This window comes from Xiphophorus couchianus, chromosome 18, assembly GCF_001444195.1.
Source record: "Xiphophorus couchianus chromosome 18, X_couchianus-1.0, whole genome shotgun sequence".
In the NCBI taxonomy this organism is placed as follows: domain Eukaryota; kingdom Metazoa; phylum Chordata; class Actinopteri; order Cyprinodontiformes; family Poeciliidae; genus Xiphophorus; species Xiphophorus couchianus.
Window position 1 is genome coordinate 27831659 of NC_040245.1, and position 17369 is coordinate 27849027.

General features: G+C 39.9%; 1 protein-coding gene across 3 annotated transcripts; it reads right to left on the bottom strand.

The window, feature by feature from the left end:
- Window positions 1–1463: 1463 nt before the first annotated feature.
- nek8 (NIMA-related kinase 8) lies at window positions 1464–16968 on the bottom strand. Of its 3 annotated transcripts, none has more exons than XM_027999588.1 (15): window positions 16874–16968; window positions 14638–14843; window positions 13141–13373; window positions 12458–12589; window positions 11987–12195; window positions 11833–11906; window positions 11569–11753; window positions 10480–10627; window positions 10091–10167; window positions 8466–8583; window positions 8217–8367; window positions 7025–7188; window positions 6645–6800; window positions 5044–5202; window positions 1464–3312 (listed from the first exon to the last, which is right to left on the bottom strand). In XM_027999588.1, exons 1-15 carry the CDS (start codon window positions 16918–16920, stop codon window positions 3284–3286), a joined length of 2088 nt encoding a protein of 695 aa, XP_027855389.1. In that variant the 5' UTR covers window positions 16921–16968; the 3' UTR covers window positions 1464–3283. The 3 variants fall into 3 exon arrangements, with proteins under 3 accessions (XP_027855389.1, XP_027855388.1, XP_027855390.1); XM_027999587.1 differs by having other exon boundaries at window positions 11569–11756; XM_027999589.1 differs by lacking the exon at window positions 12458–12589 and having other exon boundaries at window positions 11569–11756.
- Between the last annotated feature and the right edge of the window lie 401 nt (window positions 16969–17369).

The following is a 17369-nucleotide window of genomic DNA, read 5'->3' on the forward strand; positions in this document are numbered from 1 at the left end:
ATCTAATTGGATCCTACTATATCATTGCCATCATGTGGGGACAATGCAAAGCAAATCTAGTCTATATTTTCCCCAACAGGTATAAAGTTTCTGTTTCTGCTGCTGACAGTCCTGGAGGTCTGAGCTGATCTGAGACTGTAGCTGTTAAACAGACCAGAGGAGAGAAGGTCAAAGGTTATGAAGTTATGAAATAAGCTAATTTGCTGCTATTTTACTAATGAAGCCCTAATAATATCTATTTAACCTCTAGAACAACTTGGCTGCAGACTGATTTATAGATCCAAAAAGCTCAAAGGGGTTAAAACTATATAATAGTTTGATGTTAAACCTCTGAAGACTGAGATATCAAGGCAAAGAAAACTCAGTAGCTGCTGGTAGGGGCCATTCAGGGGCCTCCAGACACTCAGGGGCCCTTAGAAATGGTTTAATTGTAACACAGACCGTAGATCTAAACCTGTAGCATCATTTATAGAGAATGACAAGGTTATGAAATTTTATTTAATGCATTCAGCTGAGAAAAAAAGTACATTTAGGATTTAATTAGGAAGTTTACTTCACAAAATAAACATCAGAGAAAATAGTGTAGCAATAATTAGAACCGCAGCATAAAGCCAAACATGCCACAATTAAATGAACCAAAATGTCCCCAAAACATCGGCGGACTGACATAGAGACCACCAGGGGATTCCAGGTAGATTCCTGGTGGATTCCAGGTGGATTCCAGAGATGAGCATTGCAGCGACTGTTCATGCAGGGCCGGCCCAAGGTAATATGGGACCTTAGACAGAACCCCTTTACCCCCCGAAACTCTTCCTACTAAGAACCTGTAATCAACACGAATGGATGAGTTTCTCTAAATCTTGCTGAGACTTTAGTCCTTTAATCCTGGAATTGTTGTTCAGGTGATGGAAGACCGACTTTGTAACTGTCTTTATGTGACTCTGAAGGTTCAGGTCAGAGTCCATCACTGCACCCAGATTTTGGGTCTGATCGCTGGTTCCTAGTTGCAATAACTGAAGCTGACTAGATTGTTCCTCTTTAGAGAATAACTTTATCTCCATTTCTGTTCAGCTGGAGAAAGTTATGGCACATCCACAAATTGATTTGTTCTAAGCATCTTTAACTACATCTCGTTGCTTGTACTTGTGACAGTGCAATGACAATAAAGTTGAATTCTATTCTATTCTATTTATTTTTTATAGCCGCCAAAATACAGACAGGAGATTCTTCTTCCCATCTGCCAACAACGTTGGGCAATATGAGTTACAGTTTTGCACTGCTTTCGTTGTTAAAATTACAATTTGTGATTTTAAAGTGACCAAATACATAAATAAACACTTTGCAATGCAATGTGTTTGAACAAAGCAAATTTTATTAACAAATTCTCTCGTGGTGTTTTTTTTATTTATTCTTTTATTAAACCACTAAACCTGACATTTCACATCCTTCTTCTCTTTTCTCTACTCTCAAGTTTTTATTAAAAAAATGTCAAAAATGCCTCATTTGCACCAATGTTCAAAGTCACTTTTAATCGTGCAGTTCAAAAAACATGCTGTTTTCTACTTTTTGCTCATGCTCTACTTCACATGAAAAAAAGATTTTCTTCACTTTGCTTAACTCACTAATCAGCATTCGAGTGAATATATGATGACATAATTAACTAGGAATCAATAATTCACCTTTAAAGATTGAAGTATGAAACTTTAATCTACTCACTGTTACCAGCTGCAGCGGCATTAAACATTAATCACCAGCATAATAAATATGACTCTGTGGTAATCTAATGTATTATAGATAGTTTCCACACTGTTCTATTGCTGTTTTTTTGTCAAATTAATCAGGTCGTGAGTTTTATTTAACTAATTTGAAGCCTCATTAAATAACAAGGCACCCTATTCTTTCACAATGTTTTACGTCTTTTCCGTTTGTCTCTAATCAGCTCTTATCAGATGAAGACGGGAAGTTTTCGACGCTCGTTCTGCCCCGGGGGGGAATTGTCTTTATAAATTCTGATGTTTTTGATCTACAGAAACCAAAGTTGTTTATTCTGTTTAATCTATTAGTTTTTTTTTACCACAAATCCACTTGAAGCCAGTTATTTACATACACTGAATAAAAAGACACAAACACATTTTTTCCCCCCCTCATCACTGTCTGAAGTTAAATCAGACCAAACTTTTCTTGATTCAGGCTAGTTAGAATGACCAAAATAATTTGTGTCTGCTAAATGCCGGAAAACATTTAAGATTTTTTTTCTTTCTTCAAATTTAAGTTGTACAGTTTTAAAAAGGACAGTTGTCTGCGACCAAATGTACGCACATTTTTGAATTTGAAGAAAGTAAAAACAAACAAACAAAAAATGTCTAAAAAATGTTCTCACCAAGTTTTCTGGCATTGAGCAAATAGAAATAATTTGGGTAATTCTAAGTAACCTAGAACAAGAACAGTTTGGTCTGATTTAACTTTAGACACTGAGAAAAAAAACACACAAAAAAAGTGCTTGTGCCTATTTATTCAGTACACGCAAATATCTTGTTTCAACTCAATGGGAGGTATGTACTTGAAGCCGGAAAGACGTCGTTATATGCCTCTCGCTATTTTCGGTTTCTATGGCGTGAAAACCGTCTCAGCTGTTCAGCCAGTAAAAATTCCTGCGGTGGAACGAAAACAACGGCGTTAATAGTACGTTGTTTACCGCTGGCGGCAGCATGAATAGCTGCCTGTTTACTCTACAGGCTGCTATTCTCCGCTCTGAAGAAGCTGTGAATGTGTCTGAACAAGCGGGGTAACATGTCCCCTTACGTTCTCCCCCCCACCTGCCCCACTCCCTCCTCATTATCTAGTTTGAACGCTGCTTGTTTGGGTTTGCAGCACTAATCCAATAAAGAGCCCAAAAACCCGACTCCCCTCCTCGCGCTCTCATCTCCTGACTTCATCCTTCATTCTTGTCGTCTCATTCACCCGGCCGTCTTAAGAGGGAACAAAACCTGTTTGACTTTCGCTGGCTTTTGACGGCAGAAAAGACGCGCGCGAGGGAAGACAATCGCTCACCACATGAGAAGCGGCCTAATGAGCTGCAGTAATCCAGCTTCGGTATCAGTGTTGCGACATTCCTTTTGCGTGTCTGGAGTGCAATGCACCTGTTTCCTCCGACTGACCTTTCTGTGTGTGTTCGCCAACCAAAACGAATATTTGTTCATTAGCAAAAAAAAAAAAGACCGGATGCAGAGGAGGATTGAGGAGGGAGTAGGGAAGGTCTCCATCGAAAGCGTTCAGCTCAAAGTCATCTGGAACCAGGATCCTCGAACAAAGCTGAAACACAAAAGAGGTAAAGTTAGTACATCTGAAAGAAGCCAAGTGATGAAGATATGAGCATCACGTTTTTTACATTTTCTTTCTAATATATGAGTTTGAAAACCAGAGGGTGCTTTAACATCTTAAAACACTAAGTTCAAAAGGACTAAAATGTCAAAACTACGTTGTCAAAGTGTTCACACACCTTAATTGCATTCAATCTCCGTCACATTCGAACCAAAAACTTGAGTGTATTTTATTCAGGGTTTCTGCAGGTTTACACAACTCTAATTTGAGACTTTTTAACACCACTTGAAATGAAATTTAAGACCTGTATCATGACAAGAAAATGGCATATCTTATATCGTAGTGCCGATTTGTAATTTTTTTTTTTTTTTTTACCATTATGTACATAGCACCGTACGGATTGTCAACAGAAGTGAGGCAGTGGCGAAGACAAACATCGTCCAGCCAACTGACAACAACGTACACTTACCATTTATAGACGCAAAAAAGCCAGTTAGCAAGCGTTTATTAGCAGCTATTTAGTGGTAGTTCCAACCACCTCGAGTCACAAAATGTCTGTGTCCAACTCAAACTTCTACCTGACAGGAAAGTCTCACAAGAAAAATAATCTACACAGAATATATGAGTAAGTAGTCCTGTCACAACAAAATTTAAGACCTGTGAACAACCTAGTTAAGGCCAACATACATTTTTTAAATGAATTCAAGACATCTCAAGACCTTCATTTTAGATGCATGTATTTACAAGGTTTTAGACACGCTGTTATTACGGTTTTATGAGACAGACTGAAACAATACGGTGAATCATTTTGAAGTGGAAGGAAGAGGAATCATATTTTTAACAGACTATTCAAAGAAGCACAACTGGCAAGTCTCTGCACAAGACCTAAAACCATTTCCCAGAAAACCTTTATGTGTGTCTAGAAACCACTGATTAAAGAACAAAGATATATAATTACTAAAAAATATATTATGTATAGTTATATTTAGATGACAAATGAGATTTGTATGGATGCAGTGTGTTGTTGAATACTTTTATACCCACACCCAGAGAGTTTTTCACTTTTTTTTCCACAGTTGTAAAGTTGAAATCAGAGACAAACACAGAAATCACTTCACTATAAAATGGAAGAACATGATTAGATGTATATTTAATTTCTTTTAACCAATAAATGTCTTAAGGCGTGGTGTTCGTTTGGATCCAATCCCTCTTACTGACATCATGTGGTGGGGTTGAGGAAAGCTGGCGAACGATGTAGTGGTGGACAATACAGTTTTTTTGGTACAAAATATGTTAAAGGGGTGGTACGGTATTCTGAATTTTCCATATGTTACTTTTGGTTGTTGTAAAAATGCTCTATACATTAAACCCTGTTACTTATTTTCCCCTTTTACACTAATTGCTGCTTTGTTCTCTTTCACATGTCACACAAAAACAGGCTGGTCATGGATCGACTCTTTGTCGGAGTCTTTTCCAGAGGTCACTGTGTTTGTGTCTCAGAGTTTCAAACAAAGCTGCTCGGTCTGGAGGCGAGTTGGCCGCTGCAACGCTGCAGATACTTTCAGTGCAAAATGAACTCCAGCAGCAGCAGATGCGGCAGAAGTATTCACGCACTTGGCTCCGTCCGAAGATGCTTGTCTGCAGTTCAGACGACCTTTCATCGGATTAGTCACATTTCGCCACGCCATTTCTTAAGTTGGGGCAATAAGCAAAAAATATTACGTTTGACTGCCAGCAGGGTGTTGCCATGACAACAGGCCACCGATGTCACTGCGAACGGGTGGCTCTCGTCGAGCTGCACCGGCTTCGGTATCCCACAATCCTCTTCTTTTCTTCCGAGGCGACCGCGGGCCCCCTTCCCCCACGTGTACACCTCACCTTCTGCCGGAAAAAAAACAAAACACCAAAAAAAGCGAGTTAATCACCAAGTTTGTAGGAAAACCTCTTCTTGAGGGGCTAATCCACTCAAATCTTTAACTGACAGCTCTGTCTTGGATTCATAATGGCTATTTCTATAGGAGGTCTGAGCTGAACAAAGCACTTCTTCAACAAAGAGAGACCTACAGGCACTGCTGGCCTCTCCACAGGGAGCCACTCACTGTCACCATACAGCTTTTTACTGTTTTACACCCAACTGCAACAACAAAACTTACAGACAAACAATAGACATCTGTTACCCATCTAAGGGCCAACAAGGTAAAAGGGCAGTTCCAGTGTATAAATGGATTTATCTAATTAGGTTTGACAAGCCCTGTGCGCCACATAGAGACCAGTAACAACAGAAGAGGAAGAAAAAGAAAGTGGTTCTTTTGTCCATTTCAGCAAATCGCCTTTGTTTTGGAGGTGTTGTTAGTTTGCCGGTGAATGACTAAATATCTGCATGCAGGGACAGTTTTAATCTTAGAATATGCTGAAATGTTTCATATCAAACAGATTTTTTTATATCATTTTTGTGGTGTACCACTAGGGGGCTTCACTCAACTACAGGATGTTACGGTTTACAGATTGTGTGTGTTTTGGCGCTTTCCGTTACTCTGTTGTTCTGAGTTGGAGTTGAGTTAAGACAAGATGCAAGAAAATTGAAAAATGTTAAAACCATTGCCTCTGTGTTGGGTTTCACACCATGTGGCTTTTGCCTGCCACTGTCTTCCATCCAGCCCATCACCCATGACAGACACAAACTGCTAGTTAGCTAGCTAACAGAGACAAATTGGCTAATTGGGAGGTTCTGGGCAAATCCCAGTATGTCAATATGACATTTTGGCCACGATTTTTTAAAAATCGGCCTGCTGACGAGGACGTCAAATGAGGACGATAAAATGTTCAATCAAGTCAATGAAGTATCTGCACTGAATTAGAAATGTTATAGAAAAATATACTGAATTTCAAGACCTTACTGTGGAGTTAACATGTAAGATTATGATTACATGATTTTAATGATGATAGGTCGTTCTTCAAAGTGGGCCGGTCTGAGGCTTGAAACTACAGGGCTGAAAGTGAGTCCCGCTGCAGCCCAGTTAGATGGCACAGTATATTAGCCACTAGTTACAGGTAGCTTCAACCGCTTCTAGCCATAGAACCTAAAGAAGATGTTTGCGCACGACTCAGACTTTTGCCTGACGGAAAAGTCCCACAAGGAAAAAAAAAAGTACGAGAATATACAAGATGAAATATGAGCCTTCCTTACAGTATGACTAAACCCTAAACACTATAAAGAGTAACTCTTAATCCTGGGAGTGAACAAATGTTTAAATCTTGCTGTTAAATTTGCTCGTAGTTTATGATTTTTGTCACGCTAAAGATGCTACACATCATCCACTCACCAGCTCCAATGGCCAGGGTGAAGGCGTCACCGCATGCGGCCAAGGTGATGTCCTTCAGGCCGAGCACCTGGTAGGGCACCCGGCTGCTGCTGCGCCGGGAGCTGCAGCCCGTCTGACCGTGCTGGTTGCTGCCAAACGTGTAACACCGGCCCTCTTCTGCATATTGAGAGCAAAACGGACAAAACGCAGAAATGATTTCTAACAAAGTGGACAGCTGAAAAGGCAGGAGTTTAAATAAACAGATGAGATCAAAACTTCTTCATACTCAATAAGCAGTGATCGGGTTTCATTTTTGTGGGAAATACATAAACCTAACAAGGTCAGACGCTTGCAGGAACAAATCTGTTTCAGGCATGTGATCATTATAGTAGAGTATAAACCTGTGACAGCAACAGAATGGGCCGTTCCAATGTCGACGTAAGCGATCCTCTCAGAGTTGAGTGGGGCTGATTGAACTGGAGCGTAAGAATGGACTTCTTCAACCTGATTCACAGGATTTGGTTCCTCCCCAGCTGTAATAGTGTCCAGACCAAGCTTGTTGAACCTGAAACGAAAACAGTTTACAACAGAAGTTACTTATATAGAGTCTCATGTAAGTAACATGCACCACAGGCATGAATTTTGTAATAATTTGATCTGTTTTTTTATTTTCTTTTTTGAGTAGAATGATTATTTATGAAAAATATTTAAATAGTTTTAAAAACAACAACTAGATGCAAATACATTAAATAATGTAATTTTTATAATCCACTAGTGCATCATGAAATACACTATCAGCTACTGTCCATCCACTGCAAGTGCAAGAATATTGTTAAATCCATTATGGCAGACAGACGAAAAAGCAACTCAGGAATGAACACTTCCTCCTTCCACTGTAGAAGACTCTAACATGTGAAAAACTATTGCGACATCAAGTGACCCCTAAAAACTAATACTACTTATGTATTTTCCAAATAGCAACTTTGTATTTGGAGACAATTACAACTCATCACCAAAAAATCCTAAAAAAAAACTATATAAATCTATTTTTTTTAAATTCCCACCTTTTATTTTCTTTTTTTTATGCTTTAAAGAAAATCTAAAACAGTTTGAAAAAAAATCCTCACATAAAAGATCATAATTGATGCATAAATGGATAAACAACCATGCAAAAATAAATAAAATAAAACATATTGGATTGGAGCAAAAAAAAAAAAAATTCAGAATTGAGCATTTTCATTGTCTATTTCTGATCCTTGGTTAAATCAGCATTTAAACACACATTAAATGTCCAAAGTTCATTTAACACTCACTGTGATTATTAAACATAGACATTACACACAGACTTAAGATGTAACAGAAGTTAAGCGTTACACCAGACCTCGCTCTCACTCCCCATTACTAACACACTTATCTACATCCTGTCAGCAGAAAAAGTTTTGGAGAATGCCGTCTCACAGGTTATACACAGATGAACTATTTCTTTAAACCTTTAATCCATCGCCATCCCACACACCCTCATAACATAAACACAAGTCTGCAGGGTGTAAAACTAGCAAGTCATTGTTCGTGTCAGGGAGGCAGAGCACCAACCTGTTGCTTCCACATGCCAGAATGCTGCACCGCGTGCTGATAACCATGGAGCAATCCACGCCACACACCACCTTCTGAGCCTCGAACTCTGCAGGCAGACACACCTGCTGGGGACAGTTGTGTGTGTCCTGGGTGCCCAGGCCGAGGCGACCTTCAGGACAGAGAGCCAACAATCAGTCGTCGTAAATCGCTGGTGTTCAAACAACCTTAAAAAAAAAAAAAAAAACACAAGTGGTTCGTTTGTTGTACCGTTGTCTCCTCTCCCCCAAGCAAACACCTCCCTTTCATTGGTCACAGCGACGACATGAGAAGCTCCGCAGGACACCTGGACCAACTCGTAGCCCAGGAGAGCCTCCACAATCTTAGGCTGCGCACACAAACACAAAAAGAGATGACGCAGGTATCACATGCTGCATGCCGAATGATTGAGTTGATGTGCAGAAGAAGCTCAAGCAAAGCGGGTAAATTGAAGCAAACGGAACGTATTGAGTGTGGATGTAGAGTAACGAAGTGAAATCGAGTGTGAACAGGGGAGCTTGAGGTGAAACTTGTCGGTAAAATGGGCTTGAAATGTTACAATCTCAGTAGAAAGGACTTTTACTTTTCTAATACTCTATATGTGTATATACTGTATGTCTGACTCCCCAGTGGAGTGTTTAAAGTTTCACTGTCATAAGAAGAAAAAAGCAGCTGAAATCAGGGAATAATTAATAATTTACAGTCATATTCAATAAATTAGAATACATGTTCAGAGCAAGCTTGTTAGATTAAAAGTACTGTTTGAAAACGACCATTGCCCAGGTACCAAACATATTTCTGTATTACAAATGTCTTTTTTAATGGTGTGATGTGATATTCCAATATTAAATGTTATATTTTCATTAGCTATAAGTGGAAATCATCAGAATTATAATTAACAGGAATAAAGGCTTTCAAACATCCCTCTGTGTGTAATTAATCTATATCAAGGGTGTCCAAACTGCAGCCTGGGGGTCATTTCCAGCCCTTAACTGATTTTTTATCAACCCTGACTGCAATTTCTGAATCTGACAAATCTGGACTCCCAGCAAAGGTGAGTGGTTGACAGAAATAGTAGTTATTTTATTAACACTACATTAACACTAGACAAAAAAAGTTATGCACAACAAAAATGTTCATCTTTTTATACCTAGCCTTTAAAATTTTTTTTAAATTGTATAGTAAATTTAACCACATTCAACCAGTGACTGCTAATCTAAGGCAAACTTTAACGCACCCAAATCTGCATTTCGTAAATGTTCTCCCTGTGCATGCGTGGGTTCTCTTCAGGTACTTCCTGGCTTCCTCCCACAGTCCAAAAACATGACTGTTAGGTACATTGGTCTCTCTAAATTCTCCCTAGGTGTGAGTGTGTGTGTGCATGGTTGTGTGTCCTGTTTGTCTCTGTGTTGCCCTGCGACAGACTGGCGACCTGTCCAGGGTGACCCCGCCTCTCGCCCGGAACGTTAACTGGAGATAGACACCAGAACGTCCTGACCCCACTAGGGACAAGGGTGTTAGAAAATGGATGGATGCCTTTTTTTAATGAGGAAAAAATGCAAAACTTCTTTCTTAGGTTTTGGTTCAAGATTTAGCTAAACATCAAATTTACAAAAAAATGGACGACTTTGTTTTATTAAAATGTTACATGCTTAGTTTGTTGTTGAAGAGGTAAAAGAAAACTGACAATTTTTTTTGCAGCGTTTGCTCTGAAAAAAGTTACAGTTTTTGGCAAGTTAGTACTTTTGATTTGATTGCCTTTGACACCCAGGATAAAAAAAGAGTGTTTCACTTAGTGGTAAATGATTTTTCTAATGTATCTGAACAACTATGTGGACAGAAATGTGAAGGCGTACCTGTGTTACATCATTAAAGTTGCCATGTCCCAGACAACCATTGCTTCCGCTTCCAAATGTCATGATAATACCCCTGTCTGCAAAGGGAAAATAAAAACCGGAGATTAACGGCACTTTTAGTTGATGAGCTGGCACGAACTATTGCACAGACCAACAGAATTCTCATAATCCCTTTTTAGGAAATGTTTATCTGTGTCACTCTAATAAAATATAATGAAAAAAGGGGGTAAAAAAAAACAACTAAGAAAATAATTTTTAATCCCCTCCAGTTTGTGCCTCAGTTTTAATGGAGTACTTCCTGCAGCCTGAGAGGTTAAGAGACCACAACCCAATCATCAGTTTCCTTTAGTTTGTCTCTGTTGGGTTCAAAGCAAAAAGAGCTGACCCACCTGTCATGCAGGTGGTGAACAGATCACCACAGGACACGGACTTGATGGTGACCCCTGACTGACCCTCGAGGAAACGGGAAATGAACAGCGGCTGCATCTGATCCACCAGGCCTGGAAGACTGGCCTCTCCAGACACAACGGAGGGAGCCTGGAACCAGGTCACACACAGAGCCACGCACGCCATCACGCATTGTCTGGAATATTTGGTCCTACTTAGGTGTTGCTTCATTGCTGCAATAGGTAACTTGTAAAAAAAACAAAAAACATGTTTTTTTTAAACATTTTTAAAACCGTTGCTCCTCTGGCTCCTCCCTGTGCTCCTATTCCATTTGCAGAAATATACCACTCTGTCAGAAACAACCAATCAGAGCCATGGGGAGAATCTTAGCGCTGTCAATCTTGCTGCTGTAATGTGCTGCTCACAGCCTCCCTTTCGCTCTCTGCTAAAGCTACTGTACGTCTCGTTAGCATGGCCACTGCTGATGGCAAATGACAAATGATTTTCCTGGGACTGTACATTTTTTTTACGCCACACTGAGTAGCTAACTGGCAATCTTGAGCAGCGTAGACAAACATGATTGACAGAGTTAAGAACCTCCTCCTGCCCCTGATTGGTCGCTTCAAATTGGACTATTCCTGCAGATGGCAGTCGGATCACTGAGAGGAGGCAGAGGAGCTTGAGACTGAAGGGAAGGGTTCACCGTCCAGCAGGACAACCACCCTAAAGGTACCGCCAGAGGAAAAACAGAAGGGTTAAAATTAAAGAGTTTCCCTTTGTGAGAGGTCCAAATCTGGATCAAATTGAGAATCTAACAGAACATGAACTCTTTTGCAAAGAAGCAATAGAAACAACTTTAGTTTGTAGTTGTGCCCTTGCAGTGAAAAGTATTGATTTAACAGAGCTGAACATAAATTAACAGATTTTTTATTATTTTTGCAATGGCCTACCACAGATGATTCCATTAAAACACATTGGAGTTTCCGGTTGTAAGGAGGAAAATGAAGGGGGGAAAAAATCTGACCAGAGGACTTTCTGTGAAGCATTTTGTCCCTTTAGGATGTGAGGGAAGTGTGAAAATGCTGTTTTACCTCCCAGGTAATCAGGCGGCCAGACTTGGTGACTCCCATCTTCTGAGTCCTGCCCAGTGAGACCTGAAGCACTTCGGTGTTCAGCATCGGCAGCCGGAGAGGCGCCGTTATCCCACTTCCCCAGGTATACACGGAGGACAGCGGGAGAGAATGCACCTTTCCTGATCCCAAACCCGCAGATGCGTCTGCTTAACGGCAAGAACAAAAAACAGGAATGATAAGAATCACAGAGTGAAAGCCGGCCTACGCAAAGTCTAATATAACCTCTTGTCCGGTTAGCAGGAACTCTCCCTCCTGGTCTGCCTCGCGGCTGAACGTTCGACAGCGGTTTCTCAATCCTGGAAGAAAAGAAAAAAAAATCTCATGAGTCTTTGTCACAAATGAGTACAATTACTTTAATCATTTGTCCGTTGCGTACCGGCGCATTTTCACATTGCCTATGTCTGTGTAGAGATTAAGCAGCGGCCGGATGCAGATGGGCAAAGCCATGATTTCATTGAGCTGGGGCCGTTTGGATGGGTCCAGGTTGAGCATGTTGAGGATGAGCTGCCGGAGTTCTGGGCTGTAGCGGTCCGATATTGGAGCGAAGGTTCCGCTCATGATCTTCAGGACGAGGGCGGGAAGATTCTGGAAGGGGAAAAGAAAAAAAGAAAACAGGTTTTAGATGAAGACAGATCTGAGCTTTAACGAAACATTTCAATAATGAAAGCAAGACCAACTGCAGTGTACAGTTGGAAAAGCGTAGCAGTGATGTTGGTTAGGAGCGATTCCTGTCTTGTCCGAACACTAGGAGTTTCTGTATCACAGTGTTATAAAGCAGTAGGATTATTGTGACTGCATAAGCCAGTAAAGCAAGTAAGTAAAGCAGAATGAAGGATTGTTTTCCTACAGCCGCCTCAAAAGCTCTCTTTAGGCTGGCCAGCTCGTACAGGACGCAGCCCAGAGCCCAGATGTCGCTCTTCTGGTTGTACGGCTTTCCCTCACACAGCTCTGGGGAGATGTAGCAGGGAGTCCCCACCACCTGCACACACACACGCACACACACCCCCACACACAGAGCAGCCACTGTTAGTGGTGGTAGGATCAACTGACACCTTCAACCAGCCTTCATACATATTGCTTATATCAAGGTTTCCCAAAGTCAGATAGCATTCAGTCAACTTTCATAAAACACAAGGTTACAGCAAATTTTCCCAAGATGGATGGATGGACGGACGGACAGGCAGACAGACAGGAAATGCCTAAAACAAATTCCAGACTTTTCCGGACTATTTGGGAACAGCGCTTGATGATTAAATTAGATTAAATTAAATGATCAGAGTTGCTTTTGAACCATAATAACTGGAACACTGACCAACATATTTGATGTATATTGATGATTTCAATGACAGCAATTGACAAAATGTAAAGTCTGTTACTGGTTTCACAAATGGTGACTGCATGATGTTTTTATGAAATTGATGTGAAGCAAATTGAACTGCCTTGTTACTGAAATATGGTAGACAAATACAGTTGATCGATCGATTCATTCATTCATTTACGTTCTTAAACCAGGAGAAAAGATCCGATCACCGTGTACGCCTTGCTCTTGCTGACGAGGATCTTCGAGATGCCGAAGTCTCCAATTTTGACGATCATCTGGTGCTTGTCCAGCAGAATGTTCTGAGTCTTGAGGTCGCGGTGCAGAATCAGTTTGTTGTGAACGTGGTAGAGAGCGAGCAGGATCTGCACAAAGAAGTGGAGGATGGTGTCCTCGTCCAGGAGGGAGTTACAGCGCTTCTGGATGTATTCAGCCAGCGTCCCACCTGCAGGGGAACGAATGAAACGCATCATTCACACTGCAGAGGTGAAATGTTGTTGGCGTATGACAGATTGGGATATCAAATCAAATCAGACAATAAGAACAGAACAGGGGTTCGTCTTCATAATGTGAGGGAAGCCTTAATGTCAGCTTAAGAGGAAATAGAATCTAGAACATGAATATCTGGCACTTTAACTGAGGTCGGTCACGTGGTGTTTTGTAGCCATCAGTAGCTCTGATTCTATTACGAGTGTGTGCGCATCTTTGTTGATATTCCTCTAATGTCGAAAAAACACACATTTCTAAATTGTGGTGTTTCCATTGATTGAGAAACAAACCCTCGTCCTCCTACTACTTCCTGTCTTTGTCTTCGGCATTTTCACTACCACTTCACTGTTGACTGTTGATCACATAACTCGTGGGGTGTGAAAAAAGTGTTTCGGTCGCAGTTTTGAGAAATGTGTCCATCTAGACACGGCCGAAAAACCACCATTTTATCAAAAAACGTGAGTGTTTTTTTTTTTAATTGGCAAGTTATCAGGCATAACAAGAATATTAATGTGTGATATCCAAATTGGCCTAAATTTTCACAAGGGTTTGGGGCTTAAAACAGGCCAAAGTGTTGAACAAACCACAACTTAGACAATAAACTACTCAGGATCTGAGCAAAGAATCAAGTCCGCAGCATCAGATGATCCTCCACCATATCTTACAGTGGATATAAAATACTTTTTTTCCACATATTTATCCTTTGTAATGATGTATAATCTGCTTATTTACTTTATTTAAAAGAATTAAAAGAAACACACAACGGCAAGCTAATATTAAAGACAGTTGACGAGAAGCTAAATCAGGAAATGATCCGCACATGGGGACATAATATTTAAAATTATTTTGGTATCATTAAGAGACCAACATTAAAAATCCCAATTAAGTGATTTAAGTGCTCAGAAAGATAATAAAACATTTTTTAAAGCGTATTCAAAGCTTTTTTTTTCTCTTAGTCTGAAAATGAAGACAGTTTAAGCTTTTAATCTGATGATTTCAGGGGGTAAAGAAGTTAGTTACGGCAAAGAACTGTGGAATCACCGGTGCAAAGCTATGTAATTTCCCTTATTACACAGTCCTGAAAAACACCTACTTCACACAGACTTAGATGTTAAGATGCACTCAAGTGGTCTGTGTGTGGAACCCTAAGGCATGGGAAAAGTAAACTGGTTTGCCCAGACAAAAGAGCACGGTGTAACCGTCTCCGGCAGCGAGCTAACCTGGTGCGTACTCCATGGCTATCATCAGGGCCTTGTCCTCCAGGAAGTTCTCGTAGTACTCGATAATGTTTGGGTGGTTGAGCAGCTTGAGCACCTGACACTCGTTCTGTGCTGCCAAGCGTTCGTCCCGTGACATCTGCTCAACCGGGATCTCCTTCAGGATGACAAAGGCCCCGTCGCTGCGCCTGCGGCACAGGTGGACGATCCTGACCGACCAGAAGACACGAGAAAAATGTCCTCAAAAACAAAAACAACAACAAAAAAAGAAATAACAAGAGAGATGATAATTTGTGGCAGCTTAGTTTTGATGAAGTCATCGGGACTTAATGTAGCTGAAGTAGATGCATCTCACTTAGAAAAAAAATGGGTTGAGTTTCTCTTTGTTATCATGGAGTCAATAGTTCCTCAATTGTTTTTTTTTATGAACTAAGATTTCCAATGTAGATTCACAATCTTTAACTGGGTTAATAAAAGGTTTTGCACACATCTGTTACAAGATTAAATATTTGAAATTTGACTTAACTTTAAGTATTTCAAATCCATCTTTGGACAATTTTGCATTGCAAATATAATTGCAATGCATTGCGAAAGTGAAGCAAAAAATATTAAGTGAAAGGGAAATCTAATTTTTAAAGTATTTTATCAAACGACCGAGAAAAGTATAAAGTTTTGTAAAGTGTATGTCGACCTCGCCTGAGTGAGTTTGTAGAACCGGAGTTTTAGGCTGAAACGATGAATTGAATTAATCATGATTAATCAATTATTGAAATGACTTTCTACTAATTTTGTAACCGATTAATTGTTAAATGGAGAATACAGACCCAAAAAAAGAAGCCCATTTGCTGAAAAAACATCACACTCAGAGCAGTAACTAAGCCAAAACCATGCAAAAAAATATATACATTTTGCATTTAAGATTTAAAAAAATGTAAATATGCAAACATATTCTATCCAGAACTCCTAGTTTTAACTTCACCTGCTTCAAATTCTGTGAAAACCAAAGTCCCTTATCAAGCACCTTTGCTGTCCAATTATTAATTGGGTAATGCTAAAATTTGCCAACTAATCTACAAATGATTATTCATACACTAAAGGAATGCTCTGTTATTTTACTTTAGGCAATAAAATTGTTCTTTTATTATTTAAAAACAGAATTGGATCATTTGTTTATTTGCACCTTCGTATTGCTAATATTGTATGAAATAAGGCTTAGTGGTTAATTGAAAAATCTGCAGAATGTGCCAATTTTGTTTTATCCGATTAATCGTCCAAATAATCTCCGAATAATCGAATACTAAAATATTAGTTAGTCGCAGCTCTCCGTTTGGGGGTGTGTCTCTTCCAACTTTACACACAAAGGGGCCATTTTTGCCCGTTCACTAACTCAAGTTCAGCTCAGTTGGATGGAGAGCAAATATTTACCTACATTTACTTTGACTGGGCCGTTCTCTGAACGAAACCATTCAAGTTTGTCCAGGTTTGCTCTGTATTTTACTCAGTCTATAAACTCTGACCAATATCTGTTACTACTGATAAAAGGCTTCGCTATATGAAGCTACCGCCACCAAGCTTGTGTGGAGAGTTAGTTCTAAGCGTTTTGCATCTCTTCCGCCACGCCTGCTGTTCTCTACGTGACAGCCAAATTCCTTCTTGTCTTGGTCCTTCCCCTGGCCCATAAATAGGTCTGTTTTATGCCGCAGTCTCCATTTTTAACCGACTAAACAGCTTTGGATGAACTTTTGACAGCTTAAGATGGTGCTGTTGTTGTGTCCCTTTCTGGTTGTTCTGGGACTCCATTTGTGAGTAAATGGGGCAATTCTGAATTTATTCTGTGGAAAATAATAATAAAACAAACATGCCATTTTGCTTTTAACGCCTAATTATGTTGTACTTTGTGTTGTGCCGTCAAAGAGTGGGGTGTGAATACTTTTCCACATACATAACGGCAGTTTTAAATCCCTATATAATTATGGCTGTCTTTATAGCTAAAGACAGCCATGTTTTATCACGGCTGCTTACTATAATTCACTTTTTTCTTAGTGTCCGGACGCTCCGTTATCTCCTCCCTCTTTTTCCTCTCAGCAGAAGACAGACATTCCGTTGGATTTGAAGGAAAAAAGTGGACCTTTACCGACTTCTGGCTCTCTTAATAAACTCCAGACAGCCGCGTTGTTTCAGGCAGACAAAAGTTTATAACACGAAGCAATGTTAATGTGTGTGAAAGAGCAGAGTTTACCCGAAAGCTCCTCTCCCAACAACTTTGATTTTCTCATACTTCTCCATCGTCGCTGCGCCTCAAACGTCTCCAGTCGTCTCCTGGCAACCGAACGACGGCACTACGGCAACCAGCGAGGGACTAAAAATCAAAAAGATATACTTTTCCCCTCCTTTTTAGGTAACTAAACTGGCAACAACAGAGGCTCGTTTTTTGCTTCATTTTCTCTTTATGGTTTGGCAGTTAACAAGTTGCAAGTACAGCAATTTATAAATGATTCATTATTCTACTGCCTTTTATTATTCCAGAGGCGGGTATAGAGTAACCAAAGATTGTACTCAAATAAGAGAAGCATTACTTTAACAGTTTGTCCACATCTGATTTATTATCTATTTATGGAATCAAATAAACACTAACATAATTACAAAAATTCAGGCAGAAGAAACTTTTTCAAATCAATCATCTTCAACCTAAAACATATACAGTACTAATATGCTATAACAGAATAAAGTACTTA